A 24,321-nucleotide genomic window follows, 5' to 3' on the forward strand; every position below is an offset into this window, starting at 1 on the left:
CTGAACAGCAAAGGTGGAGGATGATTCAGAGGTCATGTCTGTGCACTTATTCTGAGGATAGTTGAAGCGTTACGAAATGCATACTTGATTTCCACGGCTTGATTGACAATTCCCCTTTAGGCCACTTTCCTCATTCTCAGAAAGGTCCTTTTGGAACTGGGTTATACAAGGTCAAAGAAAGAAGTAGCCAATAGCTGTGATCAGGAAAGGATATTGTTTTCTTTTTTATGAATATTTTACCAGCTACATGAACAATTCAGATACCCAATGTTTTCAAAGTCAAATATCTGGTTTTACAGGAGGACTAGTTGGTGTTTGTAGGTTTCCAGGCTTGACCCAGGCACAAAGTGGCTCATCTTTCTGACACAGTTTCACGGGGTTAAATGTCACATAAATGTGGAAATTCGTTAGTCACGTTAAGGACACGGGGTGTAGATTTCCATTGTTTTAATGACCAGAGCTCATGTTTCAGGCCAGTTAAAGTTTTAGCTTTGCTGCTTTCACACATATATACTAGTCTCCCTATTTAAATGCAGTGAAGCAAAACCATCAGGTTTTCCCAGTCCTGCTAATATGATAAATACAGCGCTGCATCACAGATAAGCCTGATGCGGTTCATATCAGATGTACTTTTACTCTCTCTGAAAACCAGATCTGCTGATAGGAAGATAACTCCTCTGTGCAGCAGTTTGTTATTCGCTCATTGGTTGTGACACTTAAGCTACCATCACAAAGTGCGCAGTCCCACATCAGTGTGGACTGTTTTTAATGCAGCGTTCCATGGAGAAACCAGAAGAATAGGAGAATGGAGGGAGTGAAAAGATGGGATCAGAGATGTTAAACATGCTGTGCCTGACTCTGACACTTTCATCCACTCTGCTGTATTTCCGCGCACCACAAGATGACGGGGGGGGGGCAGGATTTACTGTGCCTTTTGTGCTCTCCCCACTGCGCTGATCCTCGCTTCCTCTCTGGCTGCATGTGCAGGCCTATAGGCTTACCTTTTATACCCCCTCTCCCTCTTTCTGTGTCTCCTGTAAACAGGCCTAATGTTACAGATGTCTGTGTGCGAGCACAAAGAGCCAAGCCAAAGCACAGAGGCCGGCTCTATGCTGCATTGAGGTGAGCAGAACAGGTGGCAAAGAGAGCAATCGGGACGCCCTAAATGATCAGATTTCCACATTAAAAGTTGAGGTGGGCAAAGCTCCAGTTGTGCTCAGTCATTTAGGCAAAAAGGTTGTTTCTGCCTCACTTCACTTCTGGTGCATCATTCTTGGCAGAAACAAAGTAAAACTGTTGCCAGGGCCCATTTTCATCAGTGGCGATCTGTGAATTCAGACTTTCTCCATAGCTGAGCTCATTATAAGTCTCAAAGTCACAAATATGAAATGTGAATATAAGTTGTAAATCAAGCTGTCAGAATGTCAGAGCAGCAGCCAGCAGGGTGAACAAGGGCATCCATGGGTCCCTTTCTGTGTGGGCTGACTTACTGGCTGGCGGGGACAATAAGCCATACTGTTTGACCCGCTCTGCCTGTCACACTGCCAACTTCACCGACATTCAAACAGCTATCCTCTCTCCCCCGACGCCACGGCAGTGGACTAAATTCAATCCAACCACACAGCTCAACGAATTATTTCTTGACGTTAATCCATTCCTGTGTCTAAGACAGTTTTTGTAAACCATGAAGTAAAAAAATTATATCAAAAGGCACATAAGGTGATTTCTGACTTGCCAGTAGGCATTTTGTTTAAACTATAGCACCAGTTTTACACATCGTGGGGGAGTGTAAACCCTGGGCAGGTCACTGGGCCATCTTGGGCTAACACATTCACACCTATGATTAATTTAGAATGGCCAAAACCTAATATGCATTTGTTTGGATTGTAGGAGCACCCAGAAGAAACCCAAAGGCATAGAAAAAAACATGCAAATGCCACACAGAAAGATTCCAAATGACCAGGCGATGACCAGGTGATTCTTGCTGTGATGTAACGGCATCCTGCTGCAGTTGATTATAGTATATAAATATATCTAGTCCTGCAACCTGACCACAGTGTACCTGGCCCTGTGACAACTGGGATAGGCTCCAGCTGCCCCTGAATTGAATAAGCAAAAGAAAATGGATGCTTGGATATACAGCGGGGGAAATAATCATTTAATCACCTGCTGAGTTTGTAAGTTTGCTCACATACAAAGAAATAAAAGGCCTCTAAATTTTATGCTAGTTTTATCTTAATGGACAATGACAGAATATCAACCAAAAATCCAGAAAAAACATATTGTGTTTTTGTATGAATTGAATAGTTTCTTGCAGTTAGTCACTAGGTTTGCACACATCTCAGGAAGGATTTGGGCCATTCCTCTTTATTTAAACTCTAAATCCTTTAGGTTTTGTGGCTGCCCTTTGGCAACTTTCACAGATATTCTATAGGACTGACGTATGGAGACTCATTAGGCTACTCCATGACCTTAATGTGCTCCTTGATCATCATGGTCATGCTGGAAGACCCATCCACGACCAGAGATGGCGTTACTGTAATCCGATTACTTTTTCCAAGTAACGAGTAAAGTAAGGGATTACTATTGCAAAAACGGTAATTAGATTACCGTTACTTTCCCGTAGGAACGCTGCGTTACTGCGTTACTAAAACCGTGATTTTCTTGCGAGAATGTCTCATGACAGTGACGTAAGCGAGTGTGATGTTCGTGACAACAGCTGTGTGCAGATCAACAATGGATAATATATCGAGTGCGGGAGAGAGTATGAGCGTGCAGCGTTTAAAGCGTGGAAGTACTGACCTTATTTTGAGTTTGATTCCGTAAAAAGTGACAAAAACATTAGTGTCCACTGTGCGTGGGAAGAAAACCTCTTTTTACAGCGAAAAAAACCCCCTAAACTTCCAAGCAAGCACCGAGTAGCTACGACGTAATGAGAAACTCACAGAGAAACTGCAGTATCCTTCCACTGACCGCTGCGGCACACCTGCACCAGGATAAACCTCCGCCTACTCTACTCCTGCTTTACAAGTGAAAATAGAGCAAAAGGACCGCTAGTCTTTGACTTTATTTATTTTCTGCTGTGTTTTACTTGCATCTGAAAGAGTGAGTGTAAACACACACACAATATATATATATATATATATATATATATATATATATATATATATATATATATATATATATATATATATATATATATATTTATATTATGTGCTGGAATGTGCAGAAAATAGGTTTAAATGTTAAACTAATTTCTTCCAGTCAGAGAATGGTGCATATAATTAAAATTTTGCTTCATGCATAAGTTAAAAGATTAAAACTAACAAAACAAGTTTTAAAAAGAGACTTTTCCATTTGATTACATTTTGTATGATGGATTATGTAGAAAAAGTAGAATTGGGCTGAAAGATCTATCGCTTTATCACCTATTCAGGTTGTAAATCATGTTTTTAAAAAGTAACTAAGTAATTAATTACTTTTGAAAATAAGTAATCAGTAAAGTAACGGGATTACTTTTTTGGGGAAGTAATCAGTAATTAATTACTGATTACTTTTTTCAAGTAACTTGACCAACACTGTCCACGACCCATCTTCAGGGTTCTGGCTGAGAGAAGGAGGCTTTTGTCCAAGAGTTAATGGTACATGAACCCATCCATTGGCCCCTCAATGGGGTGTATACGTTTTATACCCTTAGCAGAAAAGCAGCCAAATCATAAGGTTTCCAACTCCATGCTTGACTTCTTCCATTTCTGAATCATCACACCACCAGTTGTCACCTTCTCACCAAGCTGATGGTCTTGTAGCCCTTTCTGTCTTGTCTCTGACTTTTTTGACAGCTCTTTGATCTTTCCCATGGTGGTGGAGAGGTTGGAATGGAAGAAATTGATTTATGGACAGTTTTGCTTTATACACATAATGAGTTAAGATCAAGAGTATCTGTAATTGATTTAATGATTGATTGTGATCTGTGTGCCACATGTGTACACAGCCATATAAGTTTTTGTAACAGACTGTTCATCTTTTTGTAAGTGAGCAAACGTACAAATTCAGCAGCGGATCAAATAATTATTTCCCCCACTGTGTTTAGTGTCTACCATAAGAACATATTCTAAACATATACAGAATCATTTTGTGTTTCTGTGTCTTACAATTCAAAGCTTTTGTGTTTTCCTAGGTTCCAAAGAAGTGACTTGATAAAGTTGTGTCAGTGCGGATTCTAACTGTTACAGCCGGGACAGCGGAGCACAGTTCTTTATCTAGAACATTTAGTGCTGCCTTGCTCTTTTATCATACACCTACATACTTCCATCTAAGCAAAACCTCATAAATTAACCAGTGGGATGCTGAGCACTGAGGTGTGAACATCAGTAAGGTGCTGGTGGAGATAACACCTCTTGTCAAGTCACTTTTATCCATTATTATATAGCCCCTTTTAAAACATTAGAAGGTGACCCAAAGTATACAGGAAGAAAGACGATTGCTTGGGTAAACATGTGATGAGCAGTAGAAAGAAGTCTGAGAAAAATCATGATAGCAAATACAGGTATAAATACAGAAAAAACTGTAACAACAGCAAAAGATAAAAATTTAAGAGGGTTTTTTGAATTAAGAACAAATATATGAGGTAATTGATTAATTGTGAGTAAAACTGAAGTGAACTATAACAGGGAACCTCTGATTCAGCGAAAAGTGTGGGACTGTGGTGGGTTACAAAAAATGACATCATGTATAAAAGATGTTTTTAAATGTGTGTATGTGTAATCTTATATTAATTAAAGTGGACGGATATTGGTTTGAGTCTGCATTTAGAAGAAGTTAGTTTGGATCACTGAGCTTCTGAACATGCTTTCATTCTGGGCTACGCAGAGCCTAACACTTCCACACATCACTGCAGACGGTCAGTTTTGAGTTTCATGAGGCTACTGCTTTCCTGCACGGAGCGTGTGATATACTGTGCCATACCCGCCACAGACAGGAAAGAAAACTGGGGTTGGGTCGGTGTGGGAGTCTGTTCTATCAAATATTCTTGTAAAAGTCATAAATTATGAAGAAGAGGTGAACGCAAGAGCATTTTACCGCACAGTTGTTGCTCTGTTCCTCAAAGGCTGTTTGTATGGTAATCACTTGTGAGTTTGTGGTGGCCTTCTCATCCTTTATGGCGCTTTCCACATTTATTGTATGAGATAATAGTGATCTTTTTTAATTTCCTAAACATACCCATAAACTCATAGCTTGGAGGTATACTGTATACTTTCTAGCAGAGGGGAGGGGGCGTGTGTGCGTTTCTGTATGGAGGACGGAGGGAGAGGAATAGGGGGTGGGCAGCCCAGCCAATAGGCGCAGTGCAGCGTTAATGTCATTGCTGGACGCTCTTAACTTGATGCCAGAGCTGCGCAGCGCTCAGCCCTGGTGAGACTGCTTCTGATTATCTCTCTCTGTGCTCACGATCATGCACTGAAAACATCATCACTGAGCTGATCCGGGACGCGGAACGGGACGGAGTTGTGCGTTTGCGGTTTGCGGCCAGCACGAATGCCTCCACAGTCGTGATTATATTTTGATAAAAGGAATATTCAGGCTGCCCCGCATCGAGTTGTTGCTCCTTTAAAGGTGAGTGTTTGACCCGGTAATTCATTTTGCTCTGTAAACTGTGATGTGCGCGTTCTCGATAGTACTGTGAAGTCATGGTTTCTGCGTCAACAAGAACCAAGAGAGATTACCTGTCTCTCAGTTTACTTCATGGCCAAACAGGCGAGAACAAAAAGAAAAGACTTCGTTGAAGCACTGTGGCATTTTTTTCCCCAAAAATGAAAAAAAATTGGGGGGGAATCTGTGAACCAGGCTGGGGGGGGGGGGGGGGGGGGGGTTAATTTGGAAAATGTGCATGCGTAAAGACGCGCTGGTTTTCATTTTGGTTTCCAGATGTATGGCTGCCTCTTGTCACTCAGGTGGGCTCCATCGCTTTCTCCCTCGATCTGACTGCTCCTTTTCCCTCTCTTTGCAAGTTCCCAAAACTCCTCTGAAGTACATCTGTTGTGACACACCGCAGCCCAAAATCCACACACACGACAGAGTGAAGCCACATCACTCCAACCGCGCTAAACAATTGACAAAGTCAGGCATTTCTTTCATACTCAGCCCCACATCAGACTTTAATCAACCCTTTCACTGGAGTCAATTTGTTACAAGATGAACATGTTTACTCTCCCTTGGCTTAAGACTTTTAACTCAGAGTGCATAAAATACAGTTAAAACCGCAACTGTAAGTCTTACAGTGACGTGTTAAGGTAATAAAGCCAGTGGTGGCACCTAGTGGTGAGAGAGATTGCTAAGATGCTGCAGTGAGAGCAGTAGACTTGTGGGTCTAATTCTGGTTTTTGCATATGAGAAATCTTGTAAAGTAGAGTAATAACATATCTACACTGTAGTCTAAATTCAGACTCTTAAATGGGATATTTTGAAGCAACACTCTCTACCAGAAATGCTCTCCGGCCCATAAAGCCTTCTTGTTAACTGCCCCCAAAGTTAGTTGATCCAGGATCAGAGCAACCGAGGATCAGGTGACTGAGGTGTATTCCCCCTCTGTGGGAGGCCAGTCAGGCACACTGTGCTCCACTTTGCTGGGGGTATACGCGCTGCTATGCTAAGCCTTTGTTAATGAGTACGTATCTGTGTGTGTGTGTCCTTGTCTGTGTGTGGTACTGGGTCTAAGTGCTTGTGGATCAGCATGTCCATTACTTTGTATGCTTGTGTGCATCCGCTTTTCTGCTTATGTGTTCATGCGGGTGTGCGTGTGTGTGAGAAAGAGAGATAGCTGTTTGGACTCAGGAGTTAAGCTGCTGTTAATTGGTCAGCCATTTGGACCACATGGGAGAGTCAAGTCAGGCAGTAGCTGAAATGATCGGTATGTTTTGGCTTGACTTCAGCGGGCTGCGGGACATGACACTGATTCCTTCATATAGATGCTGAACACTGTGGTTTGTCTTGTGTTTGTTCAAAAGAATAGCTTTTGAAATCCTCTTTTCACTAATCTTCTGAATATGCAGCTGGAGGTAGGGAGCATGACTTGTGTTTAATGGTTGTAAAATGTACCAACATTTAATTCGATCTTTTACAAGTTTGCTGCAACCATGACTTGCACTTTTGGCTGTCGCCCAGCAAAGACGTAGTATGAAACGTGAGAAACCACTAAAAGATTGATCCTCATTTTTACAAGTTGTGTTTTTACAACTTAAACTAATGTCAGACCTCAGAAGACAATTACCAGCTGCAGTAATTTTATTGGTGGTATCTTCTGTCCTTAAGAGCAGCAGCAAGACACTCACTGAAGGAAAAAAAGCTCAAGTATTAGTGACAACATGTGGCTAAGTCGCAAAAGGTGGGTTGTAAAGTGGCTTGCAGAAGCAGCAACAGCTGTATGTAGGTAGATTGAAGCAGCTTCATTAGCTTGCCCTACTTTCCATTTGAATATGTTTCAGCTGAGCTATCAGCTGATGTGGGCTGGCACTGATATCAGCTGTTATCATCTGATGTTCACTTTATCAGTTCAGGTAGCTTAGGTAGTAAGAGATGATCATTTTTAGTGATGCAGAGAGCTGTTGGGGTTTTTTTTCTGGTTTTTTTTATGCAATGAGGATAAACAAAGAGCAAGGGGGGGAAAGGAAAAAATCAGCATTTAGAGGAGTTTGTGCCTTTAACGAGTAGGTTTAATGGAATTCTTTTGCCAAAACAAAACAAAAATGGGACTAAAAGGTTCATTTTGTTTTAACATATCACAGTGAGGGGAGTAAGGAAGCCTTCTAGCTGAGGAGGATGTGAATCAGATGGCAGTTTATGAAGCAGATGCAAAGGAGATGACCTTTTAGGCTTTATTCAAAGACAAGAATGACTCCATGGAGTAAAAATCCATGTCTCGCTTTGGCAGGAGAGGCGGATTAGATTATGAATGAATCCTCGACTTCTTGTTTGTTCCGCTTTCACGAAAGCCTCGGCAGCTTATTGTTTGTGGACAGCCTCTAGCTTGACAGATTCATTTTTCAGAGCGGTGTCTCTTGATTAGAAACAGAAAACTTCGTCCTACACTTCTTCATTTTCTTCTCACATGCAACCCAGATTCTCATTCTCCAGTGGGGTTTGAGTGCCAGAGAGGAAATCCAGCCTGGAGATTGTTTTGATATTGTTGGATACTGTCCTGGAAAACCTTTCCTACTCAGCGACAAGGGTGTTCTGGATTTAGAACCACTGGCTTAAACACCTCAACTGATCACAGCAGTAAAGCTGCACGAAGAGCTCAGGATGTGGTGTTATTCACACTTTCTTTTTCTTTTTTTTCCCTTTTTTTTGGAACTTAAAAAATTTAGTCCAAAAAGTTGTAAGAAAACCTCTTTCATGGTCATTAGGTAACTTTTAGAGAAGGGCATCCCATTTAAAATCCATACTTTTCTAAACATAATAGTGTATACTAGGATGGTTTGCTACTGGGCTAACATCTTCGGGGGGGTTGCGCAGACTTTACACCCTTCTTGTGTCCCAGTGTTTAACTTGGAGGAAAGATTGGCATAAGATTAAATAAATGGAACCTAATAAGAAACATAAGCACAAATGTGAACAGCGTGTGTGTTTGTATTTGTGTTCATAAGAGTGCGAGAGACAGAAAAAAAAACCTGAGCGGCCTATTAGTAAGGCAACACTGTTCAGTCTGTGCACCTCTCAGCCTAAGACCAACATGCGTACACACAGGCAAGTTTGTTCTGTCATACTGGAATTAATCGAGTGTGGGGTTGTGTAAATCATTCCAAACCTCAAAACAGACACACACAAACACACACACACACGTGTATACACACATATGCTTGCCAAGCAGCTATCCCCTGTAGTTGTGTGCAGAGGGCCAAACAGTGAAGGTCCAATTACTGAGCTGGAGCAACAGCACAGGGAACAATGAAGAACAGACGTTTTCTTGAATGTTTCAAAGCTACGCGAGCAACAGAAATAAGACTTTCTGTGCATTTTCCTGACGTTTTGGATACTGAAGGTTAATCCAGAGACTAGCAGATTGTTAAATTAACTATTATTTGTTTTTTTTGTTTTTTAAGTACATGTGATTGAAATGCCTGTCAGGTACCGGCATCGGTCAGGTCATTCATGTTTATGTGGGGTCTGAGACAGCAATCCTCGATCTACAAACACTAATCGTGATCCTTGTGCTCGTTAAGTGGTTTCAGACCAAACCCTGCAGGCCGCATTGGCTCCACAAGCCTTGTATTATGGTCAGCTTGTGGAGAGGAAAAGTAATTCGGGGTTTAGAGGAATATCAGACGCTGAGTAATGGACTCGGAGAGGGAACTGAGCTCAACTCTGTGTCAAAACACGCAGCGGAGCTGAAATGAAGTTGCCCGCAGCACTTGCTAAGTGACGCAAAGCTGAGGTGTGTTTAGAGTTCCCGACTCGTGCCTGTGAGTGAGAGTCAATTTGGCACCAAGTTAATTACCTATACACACAGCTCTATTTGATGATGATTAAAGCCACACACACACACCTGCCCAGACACTGCCAGTCGCCAGCCTCGGCAGTTAGCGAGACATTAAAGGTGATGATTATTAGATGATAATAATTGAAAGGCTTTAAAGCCCAAGTGAGAGGTAAACAGTATAGATAGAAGGAGAGTCTCGTATAGGAAGACGAGATTTCGCTGCAAAAACCACGTAATTATTCCCCATTCAAATGACCACCCTGAGGCAGAACACAAATGATAGCTTTCAGTTTTGTTTTTGATTGGGAAAAACATAAAAAGGTCTCTTCCTTAGATTCTGGGCTCTTGTTGGTTGTTGAGGGCGACATCAATCACGTAGCATTGCTGTTATGATGGGAAAACCTCTTCCAATTTTGGTGATCATGTTTCACAGTTTGATGTTTTGTGGCTTCATGTTTTTGCCTCAGTAACAAAAAAGAAAAAGAAAAAGAAAAAAAGAGACTGAGATCATCCTATGGATAATATTAAAGTTAGTTTTTTTAGAAACAGAGTTAACACGCTGTGCATCCAAGCCAAACTGGCAACTCCCGCTCTCTGTTTTGGGTGTTGGATACACAAAGCTGTTATTTAGGAACATTTGCCAGAAAAGAGTGTTATTTAAAGGAGAGAGCCATGTCAGAAACATAACAGTTACATGGTTTCAGGTCAGAGTTCGGGAAATCTTCTTATTTGTGAATCTGGGCTTGCTGTTTCAGAGCGTGCATCGGCAAACATGGCTCAGCTTCAGCCCCTCTTTCCCCAAATTGGTCTCATGTGTTTGACATTGTGTTCCCGAGGCTAAGACCGAGTTGAATGTCTCAACTCAGACCTAATCAGGGACAGCCTGCTCCTTTCCCCTGCCTTCAGAGAATTTTCGTCTTTCTCCCTTCCCTTGCCTCGCTCTCTTTAGCATTTCACCTCTCTTTCACGTTGCACACGATCTTCTTGTGACTCTTCCAGGCCCACGAACTAATCACTGTCAGCAAGCTTCACAAAACAGGAGCAGATGTACCAAACGAGATGGTTTAATGCGTTGCGAAAAACACGAGCTGGGCAAATTTCTTGTGATTGATATGATGAAACATTTAGTTATCATTACATTGGGTGGTCGCCTGTCTCTGCAGAAGTCTTTGGGGACATACCCTATCTGTCGCTGCATCTCCACGTTGCCTGACACGATCCCAGAGGACCAGCAGCCCTCTAATTCATTCAGAGGGGAAATGGCTCCATCCAATCTGATGCCACCCAGACTCAGGAAATGGCCTGTTGTGATAAATGCGATATAGATGAGGGTGGGGAAAATTACAGCACTATCACCAAATTTACCAAAAAGCTGTGGATGCTGCTTTTGCTTGAGGATTTGTAGAGTCACAACTTTCAGTATTAAATGTTCAAAACATCTCTAATTAATATTTTTGACAATCACATCACTTCTGTTCACAGCAGGCTGTATATGGAGATGGACATAGGCATCATTAGTGGCCTCCTGATTTGGAGTTTAACATTATAGCCCTTCCGATTTTGTTTTGGAGACCTGGAGGTGTTTGTCGGTTTGCATCCTCTCTCTGCTGCCGTCAAGTGGGGAGAAAAAGAGGCCAATGTACATTCATTACCATTCAAAGTTGCATAGGAACGCAGCTTCATCTTAAATGACTTTCCCATCTTACATAATAAGCCCCTAGCTGCCTTTGTGTTCTGTGGCAAACAATCAAGCTGTGGTGTATCCTTCTGTCGGGACAATTTCTCCTCCAAGACACGGAGAATGTACCAGATTTTCAACCAGAGAGGTTAGCTGATGAAAGCTTTGGGGGTTTTCCAAGTGCTCTTCACAAAACAAATCCAAACAGTGATTTGTCTGCATTTCTGTGTTGTGAGATCCATCTGTTCCTTTTTTTTCTGCCTGTGAAAATGGGGTTAAATTACCACTTGCATTAATGAGGTGGTAAATAAATGTCTCTTGTGTTTACACGAATGACCTCCAAAACCAGTAAACTGAGGAGGAGGGGGGGGGGGGGGGTGGAGAAAAAGAGGGGTTCATTATCTCAAATCAACCAACCGTGGAAAACAACATGTGGGGCCCTGTTTGTGTGTGCATACGGCTATGTATCGTTGCATTTGTGTGTTTTGCATTTGTTTTTAATTATTTGAGACTTTACATGCATCTTTTGGAGTGTTGTAGAGGAAACCCCCAGGACTACCCCCCCCCCCCCCCACCCTTTCCACCCTCGGGGCCTTTCAGACATCTGGTTGTGGATGGACACCTCATATCCCCAAGTATTACGTGCTGTTAAGCTCCTGGGAGCCGCCGCTGTGCACATCATTACAACCCTCCTCGGGCTTTGCCTGGAAGTTCGCTGAAACCCTATCGTTTGGTTCAGAGGGGTACAAATATGCTCTATATCCTTTTATGCTACTTCCTTCCCAGTTCGTCTCCCATCTGTTGCAGATTAGTTTTCGTTGTGTGTTTAGAGAGCAAAGCCCATTGCTGAGCGGGACTGATAGTAAACCCAGAAGGTTTTAGTCAGAACTGTCAGGTAGGTCTGAATTAACAGAGAGGCCAACTGAGGATATGCCCGGCTGAGAAGAAAGACGAGGGGCGGGGGGGAGTTTAAAGAGAGAAGCAGACAGGGAGAGGGTGAGACAGGCTCCAAAGCCCACCAAACAGTGCGTCTGTTTACCCATGAACCTCAGGCCCGCTACTCGAGGGTCAGTGTGGAATGCCAACATGGTCTGCCTGGCCAAATTCAACTGCAGTTGCTGGGTAGTAGAAGGAGAGAGAAACAACCTTACAAAATGACCAGTCACGCCACTTTCCCTGTGATAGCGACTTTATTGAAGCACACAGCTCAAAGCCACTTTCATATAGCACACAGCCTCGATATCTGTCGCCCCCGTGCAACCCAAACTTGCCGTCAGAATGTTTGCGTTGCCGTGCCGTGTCGAGTTGCCGTCGCTCAGCTGTTCTTTTATCAGTCTCCTTTCAAAATCTCTAGTAGAAATCTGCACAAACGGGGCTTTGGAATGCGCAGTGAAACTAAAAGCTCTGCTGTATGGTTTCACATACACACCCTTCTCCCAACTACAAGCAGCTTTGAGAACTGTGCCAGCCCGTGCAGGCCAGACTGCAGGCCGAGTGTGACAAAGTGCCCGGGGCTGCAAACTTGGTCAGACCCGTCTTTCCCAGCTCTTGTGTTTCCACCGCTAAATTATGGGAAAGCGAGGGTGCCGGCATTATAACGCACAGCCGGTTTATGTGTGTGCGTTTGTGTGTGTGTGTTGGTCTGTTCTGCTTGACTGATGTGCCATCCCTTCAGGGTCCTGTCATTAAGCCTCTGTGTACACAACCCCAATCCCTGGCCCACATCTATCTCTTATACTGACTTGATGAGGGACTTGTGCACACACACACACAGACACACACGCATGCACACGCCAACAGCTTTCCCATAGTAAATGTGATGCAACTCCGTAGGTTGTCTTGCAGGATGTGTCATCAGATGTGACTGTTTATACATTTACATCTCCCTCCTTCTTGTTATTTTTAATTTTATTTTCATTAGGAAATACTTGCATCTCACTTTGAGTGGCATAGCTCATTAAAAGCCCTGATTTATCTGTTTCCTTTGGCTGAAACATGTGGCACACTGTAAATCAGTCAAATGGATACTTGCAGCAAGAGAGAGGGACTTTTTGTAACAGCAATAACAATGCTGACTTAAGTCAACGTAGAGGAGATCAGCAAAAATAATAAAAGAGCCTACTTCGAGCCAACGCAGCTGGATGGTTGGACTCTCATTTCTGTGTTTCCAAGAGCAAGATATGTTGGGTCCTTTTTCTGTTGTAGTTTGTCATCCTTAAGTACAGTATCTGGACTAAAAGCAGTTTCTTTGTGACTTTTTCCCTCAAAAGAGCAGCTTTTATCTAACCCTAACAATATTTTGTAGAAGTCTAATCAGAAAGGCCCGGCTTTTTTTAGCCATTCAAGTGAAGCAAATCAGCAGCCCATTTCTCCTGTTAACAAGTACGAGATAACGTGGTTCTTGACATTTTTCATCTTCATCAGCAGTCACTCACTCACCTCTGTTCTGTTATAGTTATAAATATCTGCATATCTGCCTCTTTTTTTTCTTTTTTTAAAAAAATAATTCCAACCCACACACACTCCTCTCAAAGCCTCGGTTAAAATATCTTCTAGCCTGGCTTTTATTAAAGAAGGAATACATCACTTAACAATATCAAATTAGAGCTGGACGGGAGGCACAAGACTCTTTTCTCTCTCTTCTCCTCAGCGTGCACGCACACACGCAGCACTAGGATGACAACATGTTTGGCTTCCAGATGTATTCCCATTTTTCCATTGTGTTTCTCATTGATGTTCTAGTTCGTCATTGCAATGGAGTGTAAAAGTACTCTCTTATTTAAGACAGACTCATCACATTTAAAAGGTTGTTATTATACAGCTAAAGCCCACCTGTGCGGCCTAAATGGGACTAAAATTGGGACATTTTCATTCGATTTGGCAGCTAAAATGTATCTGAAACGTGCTGAGTGCAACTGTAAAAACTACAGGAAAAGCACTGTGTACATTGTATACTGCTTTTCTTAAGCCGGTGTCAAACTTTCAGTGTTGTAGTTTAATCTGTCGGTAACTACATGTGCTTGAGTCACATATCAAGCAACACTCCCATACTCCAAATCAGAACACCTTGAAGAACTTGAAGAATTTCCAATTTTGAATTATAGTTGGTAAAAGTAAGACTAAGACAAGAAAAGTGTAGCTTCCAAACCCAATACCTACCAAAGCTCCAGTGACATCTGACAAATCCTTGCATTTTATAGCACTTTTATTACCCCCTCTGTTGCCCCAGAGGTGTGTATGTAACACCCTGGAGTGGTTAACAAATCTCAGCAGAGGGTTTTATGACTTTAAACTTAAATTACACTCAACCGGGGAGTGTCAAGGAATATTAACACTGATGTGGCAAAAACCTCCAAGCATATCCACACTTCCACAGACCTGATTTGCAGCAGCGAGTCGGGCTGGTGGGTCTTGTTAGCGAGGGCTAAAGATCCCATTTCCTGGTGTGAAAGGCTGCTGTGAGGCGTCTGTCAGCGTGAATAGGGCTGAATGTAGAAATCAGTAAAATGTAATGGATGTGAATTGACGCAGGTCTCAGTGTGAGTAAGGGTACATGTGGCTGCAGCTAAACACTTGTGAAAACTGTTTTTCAAGTCAGATTTAAGTAAGAGAGGTTTGTCCCATGGGTGTTGATGTTGATAACTGAGTTATATTCCCAGTAATATAAGACAAGAAGTTTCTAAAAAAATTCAATTCAATTCAATTCAATTTTATTTATATAGCGCCAAATCACAACAAAAGTCGCCTCAAGGCGCTTCATAGATACAGAGAAAAACCCAACAATCATATGACCCCCTATGAGCAAGCACTTTGGCGACAGTGGGAAGGAAAAACTCCCTTTTAACAGGAAGAAACCTCCGGCAGAACCAGGCTCAGGGAGGGGCGGCCATCTGCTGCGACCGGTTGGGGTGAGAGAAGGAAGACAGGATAAAAGACATGCTGTGGAAGAGAGACAGAGGTTAATAACAGATATGATTCAATACAGAGAGGTCTGTTAATACATAGTGAGCGAGAAAGGTGACTGGAAAGGAAAAACTCAATGCATCATGGGAATCCCCCGGCAGCCTACATCTATTGCAGCATAACTAAGGGAGGATTCAGGGTCACCTGGTCCAGCCCTAACTATATGCTTTAGCAAAAAGGAAAGTTTTAAGCCTAATCTTAAAAGTAGAGATAGTGTCTGTCTCCCGAATCCAAACTGGAAGCTGGTTCCACAGAAGAGGGGCCTGAAAACTGAAGAAAGTTTTGATTTTCATAACTAGGTGCATTTGTCACAAACCTAGCCTCATGGATCCCACCAGCTAGTGTACTCCTATACACTAGCTGGTGGGATCTATAGTGCTGGTCCCAAACCTGGGTAAATGGGGGGCATACAGCGTAAAAATGTGTGCCAAATCAAACATTCAGATCAATCCGCTGTGGCAATCCATGGTAATGAGGAAGCAGCCGAAAGTACCTCTTTCTGTCTGTGGCTGTCAGTTTCTAGGTCTGCAGTATTGCTTGTTGTGTCCAGATCTTTAGGTAATTGGTTAGCAGACACTAGCCTTGCTTAAGGCATCAGTTTGACATAGTGCAAACCACTTATTTAAAAGCAAACTGTCTGAGCCGTTTCCTTATCAGAATAGGGAGTAGTTAAAGCAACAAACGTAGATTAGCACTGAAAGTTGCCACTGAAGACAATAACCTTTGGAAGACATACTAGTTCTTGCTTAAAAGCATATGTTTTCTTTAATCCCGGAGAACTGTTTGCACAATCTGGTGTATTTCATCATGTATTTGCACTTTACGCTACTTTAACATCAGGAATGATCTGCTTGAGTTTTTATGACAACCTGTCCTGCAGCATGTTGAGACATGCCACTGTCCTTGTTGATTTCGGTTTTGAGCAACCAGGGGGCGATTTCCTCCTTGTATTAGCATTCTAAGGGATCAGGTAAAGTGTTGCCCCTTGGGGTTGAAACAAAGCTGACAGACTGCAGGTGTGAATGACTGTTATAAATGAGAATGGAGAAGATCACTGCTGGAATGGAGCATCGTTTGCTTTGTAACCCTTCCCTCTACAATAAAGGTCAGGAAAAGTCTGAATTGCCAGCCAAGCTGTGTTCCAAAAGATGAAGAAATTTTTAAAAAAGTGCAGCCAGAAAGCGTAAGTAAGTGTGCTGTGTGTGTGTGCATTTGTGTGCAGCTTATGTGTAGTCTAGACTCTTGGATTTCAAGTTTAGAAAAGGCCAGGAGATCTTGTCTGAACCACAGTCCGAAGCTTATGCCAAGGAAATAAAACTCTGCTCACAAAGTCCTTTGAGACCTGATCAAAAGGTTTCTGTCCAAATTGCTTTGGACTTTACTGAATTTAGACCGATATTTTGAGCCAGTAATGTTACTGGATATCAGCCAAGGCTGTGTAAAAAGGAATCAAGAACCCGTGCTCCAGTCACTTCTCATTTAAAATCAGTAGTTTTTACCTGTTGTTGAACAAGCTGGGATTAAGTTCTGTTTTTAGCTGTTTTTGAAAAAGCAACCGAATGCAGAATAACACTGAGTACTTGCATTTTACAACATTAAAAAGGGTCTGTTTTTAACAAAATCCCAGCTGTGTGTGATTTTCACGCATCTGTGCTCATGCACTAAACCCTGGGGTCAAATGTCGCTGCATAAACTCTCCATTAGCAAGATGCTAGTCATTAACCTAAGACATGTGAATGAAGCCTAAACGTCATCTATTCTGCACATGTCTAATCGCTTTGCAGAGACCTGAAACGTGAAATATTTGCCTCATAATGACTTACACCCATTAAAAATATATTGTCAAGCAATAAAACTACAGGATAATCTTAATGAGATAAAGTTCAGGTTTGTACGAGGTTTGCTGTTAAGATTAAAAGACCAAGAAGAATAAAGCAACTTTTAATGTCTCTATCATCATGTTTCTTTAAATTTACAACAGATAAGCAAACCAACACCTGTAAGATTAATATTCTGAATTAAAAAGGATTTCTGAGTCTTTCTGCTCTGTCAGACCCTCGTTTCTCTCTAGGAAGAGGCAGAGGAGACAGTAAGGGCAACTGTCCTTTTATGTTTTCTTAAGAACCATAGGTCTCTGGCCACAAGCCCGGGCCCCGTCTGAAAGGCAGATATTTGCCTGTTGTCTGGTATAAAGCCACTCATCTGTCCTCCATTCAGCCAGGAACATTCCTCACCCGCTCATTGGCTGGTTTCATTATCTGAATTAAGTTGCTGTCTATAACAAAAATAGGTTCCCTTCTCTACCTGTCTACCTGGAATAAGATTTGCCAAGCTTTTGAAATGCATATCCAGATAAATATCTTAGGAAACTTAATGCACATCTCTCTGAGGGTTAAACACAAAGTGGCTTTTGCAGTGCAGTGCCAAGACTCCTGGAAAACTCAAGAGCTTTTCTGAAAGGTTTACCCTCTAACTGGACTGCCAGTCTCTTCTCTCAATTTCAAATATGTGTTGGTATGCCAGGAAAGAAGGCCGTGCTGGCAACGCACATAGACAGTCCCATCTCTAAGCACACAGAGATCCCCATTCTCTATCTCACTTCCCTAAGCTAATTAGCTAACTGAGTCATTTCTCATTTGTAACAGGTAATCCGACATGTGACAAACAGCTCTTTTGCCCTCTCCACAAGCAACTTTTTCGGGGTCGCCAGACGAGAAGGCGTCTTTGTCTGCTGGACAATCGAGTAAACTCATTATTCATTTTTGACTCTTTTTAAATGAAGCCATTGCTGCTTTTCAGCCTTTCACAATGACGGATGATGGCGAGCTTGTCCAAATAATCACATCAAACTTCCCTAGGCTCATCTCAGCGAATTCTGTTTGCATGCAGATTATTCTTCTTCGTTAGCTTCATGCGTTATTTTTTCCACCATGGAACAATAAGTGTAACTTTTCACGTTTGATCTCTACTAATGCAAGTGTCACCTTCGGGTGTCATTGTAGATCTGAGCTCTTTACACCTGGTTCTGACAGATTGTTGGGAGTTTCTTAAAGTGAAGTATCATTTGACAATAACATCATTGTGGAGTGAGAGATGAGGATGGAGGGGACCCCTTTTTCTTGGTAATGTCTGAGATGGGCTGAACCCGACAGATCCTCTGCGTGAGAATTTCCTGAGATTGATGAGTTGAGACTTGAGGGGAAGCAAGGTCAACATTTAACTGGTGAAACACAAACAAGACCCAAGGAGCTGTCCAATGGACAAGCTGCTTTTAAATGACTGAACACCTCCAAACACAGTGTGTCAGGTGTCGATATGTTGGCAAACAAAGACCCAAAGTTGCTATTATCAATATTTTTATATAAACAGTGGGTCACATGAATCCTTATATGTGAAAGTGGATCATTTATAGCGAGGAGCTCAGGAAGTCAAGTCAGGTTTAAAAACCTTTTTAAAGCATCTTTTTAATGTTATTATTTTTGGTTTTTAGCAGCTTCTGTAGATAGAAGGATTTAGAGCAAAGATTTTGCCAGTTTGTTGGTCTTGAATATTCAGGTGTGCCACAGTCTTCCTAGGAGTGGACATCCCAGCAGGCTCACCTCAAGTTCAGACCATGTAGTGGTCAGAGAAACGGATTAAAAACCCCACGATTCCATCTCAGGCTCCACAGGCATCAGTTGTTAAAGTTCAAGTCAGTACAATTAGAAGAACACAGTACAGGTATGGATTGCTTGAAAGGGCTGCCAGGAGAACAACGCTTTATTATAAGACCATGGCAGCATGGCTTGGTTTTGGAAAGCTGCATCTGAAAAAGCCAGGAGACTTCTAGAACGATGTCCTTTAAACAGGCAAGACCAAAGAGATGCTTGACTTTAATGCACGGCACCATGTTTGGAGAAAATCATTCACATCATATCAGCTTAAAAACTTCATACCAGTTTTGAGGCAGGGTGGTGGAGGGGTGATGATTTGGGCTTGTTTTGCAGTGTATATCAAAGTGTTCTAGAGTTAAATCTCTGTCAAACAGTTAAAGCTCGGCCCAAGTTGGCTCATGTAGCAAGGCAATGATCTTGAGCACAACAGTCAACAGAATGGCTGAAAAAAGAAAGAAGCTAGTGTGTTGCAATGGCTATAAATGTGCTAAAATCAATTCAGGGTGCTCTCCATTAATATTAACGAATAAAAGCCTACAAAAGTGACTTACAACCATCCCCATAATTTCATGATATGTTGACTGGACTTACAACAGATGGCACACTTTTACAGATAACCTTAGTAATGTGATTAAATAAATGATGGATGGATGATGGTAAAATGAATGATGTTGGATACTAGATCTCTAAACAAGATACTTACTCACCTATTATAAACTATATAGTCTTTGAAGTCTTGTTCTACCCTATTTAATAGTTCTCTGGGATTAGTATTGTACATTAGTTGGATTTACAGTTTGTCATTGCTGCCCCTAGTGGCCAAAATATGTCATCATGCACCATAATTTATCTCAGATTTCTTTTATCAGTGATGCCTCATTTTCATCAAGTAGCATTTACAATCAAACCTTTAAAGTACTCTTAATTTCCCCCTTTTTTGAGCGTAAGTTGTTGGGGTTTTTTTTTTTTTTAGATGAGATAGTGGAGCAGCTGGACCTAGAACCGTTTACCCACCACATGATCTAATCAGCAGATGAGGACAAATTAATGCAACATTATTAGAGCAAATGGCATGAGATTCATCATGGGGTCATCAAGTGGATGACCCCAGGAACCACGGTGAAAGCGAGCAGCCACTCGCATTATAAATAGAATTTTAATCCCTAACTGGAAAGTGAAGAGGAAGGGAGTTCATCATAAACATATGTGAGTATTTCAAAACGCTATATATATAAAAAAAAAAATATTGAAATCGCTTTTGAAGTTGAACAGTTACTCTGAAAGTTGAAAGTGGCAGGGTCGACATGAACAGTTGTGTGGCTTGCAGTACAAGATGTTTTGGAAAGACAGGACAGACTGATAGAGACAATGAGAAAGTGTGAGAGAGGAGAGTGAACATGTCATCTGGCTCTCAGGAATCCTTCAGCTAGTCTAGGAGAGGGGGAGGGGGGGTGCAGGGTGGAGGGCTTGGTGTCAGGGGAAGGGGGTGTTGACTCTGAAGGTTGTGTGTGTGTGTGTGTGTTGTGTGAGTGATTGAAGTGTAGTGGCAGGCAGGGGGACTGAGGGAGGGGCTGACAAGGCTTGGCTGCCCCAAGAGCACACTCTCACAGTGGGATCAGAGACACTACAGATAGAGACGTCGCCCTCACTCATTGCTCACTGGACCTTAAAAATTTTGGATTCCTAACTGAGTTGTTATCCTGCTCCAGAGTGAGAGCTATCCTCCTCTTAGGCTCTCACCATAGCTGATGTTGACTTTCAAAGGTTGAGACTTTGGCGTGGGACACTTCCTGACTGAGTGGGATCTGGATCTGATTAGAATGTGGATCCACTGGGCTCGATGCAGCAGACATGTAGCCAGAGCTGCGCGACCAGGGAATTCTGGAAGTGAATGAGGGCTTTATGCAAAGGGTGGAAAGGGAGATGCTGTTCCTGGAGGTAAGAGAAAAGTGGATGAGTAGGCGAAACTTACTGAAACTTGCAAACACGTTTGAACCTCTGCTGGTGGAAAATTCTTCAAAAAGTCCAGCCATTACGCACACTTAGGAGGAACCTGTGTGCGTATGTATGCTTTGTATTTTAAAAAACATGTCTTATTTTAGCATCTTGAGGCGGTGTGTACAGTTTTTTGAGAGGCTGTGCAGGTGGTCTTACTCCCGACTGTGTCCTCTGCACCCCCTGACACCCATTTGGCTTTAAAATAACACTCTTTAGCAGTCAAAGAGCAGTGACCTCAGCCTTTGAACTCCACAATCTAATTGTTTTCCTAAATCAAATCTTACAGCACAAAAACCTTCTTTTTTGTTTATTTATTTTTATTCTAATACTTATAGACCATTATATGAATTGCAGGTAACTAAGCTTTAACTGTTGTTGGGAACTCTTCCTTTTACTTCATTAGAAAATAACATTTGACTCACTCGATGACGGAGTACCCCCAGAAAACGGTCAGATAAGTGGGAGAGTCACACATTGTTAAGTTAGCTGGCTACATCTGGCCCCTGTTTACACATCCCCAGTGATGTGATTCTTTAAACGTCTCCTTTTTTTTAGCCTGTTTAACCTCCTCCTGTGACGTCTCCGTTGTGACCCTGCTGCTGGATTCAGCCGAATACGTGGACATTTTTTTTTGTTTTTGTTTTCCACAAAGGCAGTCATTGTGTTATTGCCAAGAGGTGACATGGTGAAATGTGAGTTGCTGTGTATGTTGGCTCAGGAATCCGCAGTCACCTTTTTCTCCCGTTAGTGGGATGAGAAGCAGGAGAGCTGTGGGGCAGACGGAAAGTGTTAGAGCTGCTAAACCATAAGCAAGCCACCCTCAAACCGATCAGCTAATGTCTAACTGACTGTAATACGAGCACCTCGATGTTTCACCCGTTTTCTGGTTTTAGTGTCTTTAAAAAAAGGCATTTCCTGCTTTGTTTTACTTACATGATAGGGATGTCCGACAGTGCTAATCCTATTATAAAAATAATGGGCACCTGCTGCTTCATACAAAGGTGTATTAAAAAAAAAAACCCACACAGACAGTGATATTTAAGGTTTTAAGTTTTAGCCCTCAGGCCTTCAAACCAATTCAGAAACAACTATATTATTGCTAATTTAGTGGCATTAAATAATCTTTATAATAAGAATTACTCATCTACATCTACTTACTGGTCTTAACTAGGTTAGACGAGATAAAGCAGAACAAGTAAAGAAAAGCTTCTGAGTGATAACATTATCTATTCTACCATAAAACCTGATAGATTAGTCACCGAGGAACAAAGCGACACTCAAAAAACCCTTTGTCCTGTGATAAGAGCTGTGGTTTAGACCTTAAACACCATTTGTAATCTGTAAATTTCAAGTTTTGAAGCCCTGGGCTTTATTCAACTGTATGCTAATTATGGGTATGTTAAAACCTGTCTTCTTAGGGGGGGTTGGATTGTGGTGGAGGAAACCCTGCCAGCCTGCTCACCTCACTCCCCAGGCTTTCCACTTTGCATTGTGAGTTCAGTTGCGGCTGATAGTTAACCTTTTGAAAGGGAAACTCATTCTTGTGGTTGCGTTTTTTTTTTTTTTCTCTGTCTTTGCTTGTTTCTTTGACACAGTTCAACAGTTCCTAACAGTCCTTAACCACTACCTCCCACTCTAATCATTTTTGCCCAGTCCACAAGTGACTGGGTATCACACTACACAAATCTTTGTCTGAGTAAGTTTGCAAGTTCTACAGGCATAGTTAACACTCAATATTTCAGTCAATGGCAGCTATTGAGACTATAATGTCCCCAATGGTGCTGCTCTTTTGTGAACGATCAATCCAGCGAGGTGGGCCGGTGTAAGATTTCTGACTGCTTTACCCCAAACAAGCCCTATTCTGGTCTGGATTCGCATGTCAAAGAGGGCGGGGCCAGAAGAGAAGCTGTTTTCGACACCTTCGAGACCAAAGTTGTTATCAGGTCAATAAAGGTGGGAGACACACAACAAGATGGATTGACCTCCAGTCATGTACGACTGTTATCAGCTTGTGCAGAGAAACAACAAAAGCTGCTTGAAAGGCGGCTGACAGCGGAGTCACACCGCAGTCGAGTGGGCGCATGCAGTTCTCCACACCACTAAATCATTCATTGTTATTTTTGAATTATTTTGAACGTCACTATAAACTCCGTGCAGTGATCACCGCACGTGGGCATCCTTACAGCTGCTTGATAGGCTTCAAGCCTCGCTGGCATAGAGGATAAGGCCAACAGATGCCTTGTGGCTAACAGATGGAAATTTCAGCTGGGTCTTGTTATGTCAGAGTATTACTAGCTTAGATTAAACCAAGCCTCTTTTTACTGACAGTAAAGTGATCCTGAAATGGTTTATTATGCACAACACACGTCAACCCAGTAAATCAAGTTCTGTAATCTCTGTGTCTGTTCTTCGCCTAACTTGACATCCGATCCGCTTCAGTGCTTGATTTGTGAACTTACAGGTGATCGTATCACAACCACTTCATTTATAAACTATGTCATAAGAATGACATAGTTTTTCAGTGCTTTCTTTCCATCTCTCTCTGGCATCTACCTTTTGTTGATGTTGCAATGGGCACAAGTCAAGTAAATGTATCATGGTGTATACATCTCCACTTAAAAAGAAATGACAAACTGCTTATTGCAAACTGCGTCCTGCATGCTTACCATATTGGGGGGGGAAGCCTGGTATGATTTTTCCATTATAAATCTTTCATCAGAGTTTGTCTCGAGTATCCTTTGAAGATGGACAATTTTCACTCTTCCAGCATGATCCTGTAATGGAATAAACAAAGGAAGCCTGATAAAGTACACTAATGGATGGAAAATAACATATTAGCTATTTTTGAGCATGACTCAAGAGGTTTGAATCGTGGAAGGATTCTGCGAGATGCCACGGAGAGCTTGTCCTTTCTTCTCTGTTTGCTCTTTGCTCTTCTCGTATTTTTCTAGCCATTATGTTAAACTCTAAAAACAGCGCTGGGATAAGAGCAATTATCTTGTTGAGAAAGGAGAAGAAACAGAGATTAAAACTAATTGGCGGATTGGAGGCTTTTAAGAAATTCGGAAGACTTTACGGTAAGTGCAAAAAAAAATCCCAGCTCAGCAGTATCCCAGCCAACTGGTGCCAAGAAGGTAAAATCCAGAACTTTGTGTGTAATTAGAGAAAGTATATGAAGCAAACAGAGGAGGGCTAAAAAGCATATATGAATGAAAGGCTGGGTCTGTTCTTTATGACTCCTAATCCTTCTTTGTTTGCTTGCAGCACCCGTGTGTGATGAACCTGGAGCGCGGTGAGAGAGGGGAGCGTCCTTTACCCCGAGGCCCCGAGATGGAAACTCGCACTGGGGGGAAGATCGGGAAGATATCCGTGGGCTTCCAGAGGAGCTCCACCTCAGATGATGACTCCGGATGTGCGTTGGAAGAGTATGCGTGGGTGCCACCAGGACTCAGGCCTGAACAGGTAGGACCTTAATTCCCAAATTACTTAATTTGACCATTATGAAAAACACACACTTGCTTTTTGTCTCACTGCTATGTCTCCCAGTTTTGTCT

At 42.1% G+C, this 24,321-nt stretch overlaps 2 protein-coding genes across 6 annotated transcripts in view; one reads left to right on the forward strand and one right to left on the reverse strand.

Moving 5' to 3' along the window:
- prickle1b (prickle homolog 1b) overlaps window positions 1–24,321 on the forward strand; it is a 76,678-nt gene that overhangs the window by 44,458 nt on the left and 7,899 nt on the right. The window contains exons 1-3 of one of the 4 annotated variants that reach the window (XM_085139027.1): window positions 5,362–5,613; window positions 19,743–19,975; window positions 24,032–24,229. In XM_085139027.1, the coding sequence (XP_084995153.1) occupies window positions 24,044–24,229 (186 nt within the window). In that variant the 5' untranslated portion in view covers window positions 5,362–5,613; window positions 19,743–19,975; window positions 24,032–24,043. Of the gene's footprint in view, window positions 1–5,361; window positions 5,614–19,742; window positions 19,976–20,260; window positions 20,708–24,031; window positions 24,230–24,321 lie in introns of those variants that run through there. The other 3 variants (XM_085139026.1, XM_085139025.1, XM_085139028.1) reach the window with 3 other exon arrangements.
- Window positions 21,352–24,321, reverse strand: part of pphln1 (periphilin 1) — a 34,526-nt gene continuing 31,556 nt past the window's right edge. For both annotated transcript variants that reach the window (XR_014870438.1, XR_014870437.1), the window contains exon 11: window positions 21,352–23,541. The gene's annotated coding sequence lies outside the window, so the exon portion shown is untranslated. The remainder of the gene's footprint in view (window positions 23,542–24,321) is intronic.

The sequence above is a fragment of the Neolamprologus multifasciatus genome, chromosome 17, assembly GCF_963576455.1.
Source record: "Neolamprologus multifasciatus chromosome 17, fNeoMul1.2, whole genome shotgun sequence".
In the NCBI taxonomy this organism is placed as follows: domain Eukaryota; kingdom Metazoa; phylum Chordata; class Actinopteri; order Cichliformes; family Cichlidae; genus Neolamprologus; species Neolamprologus multifasciatus.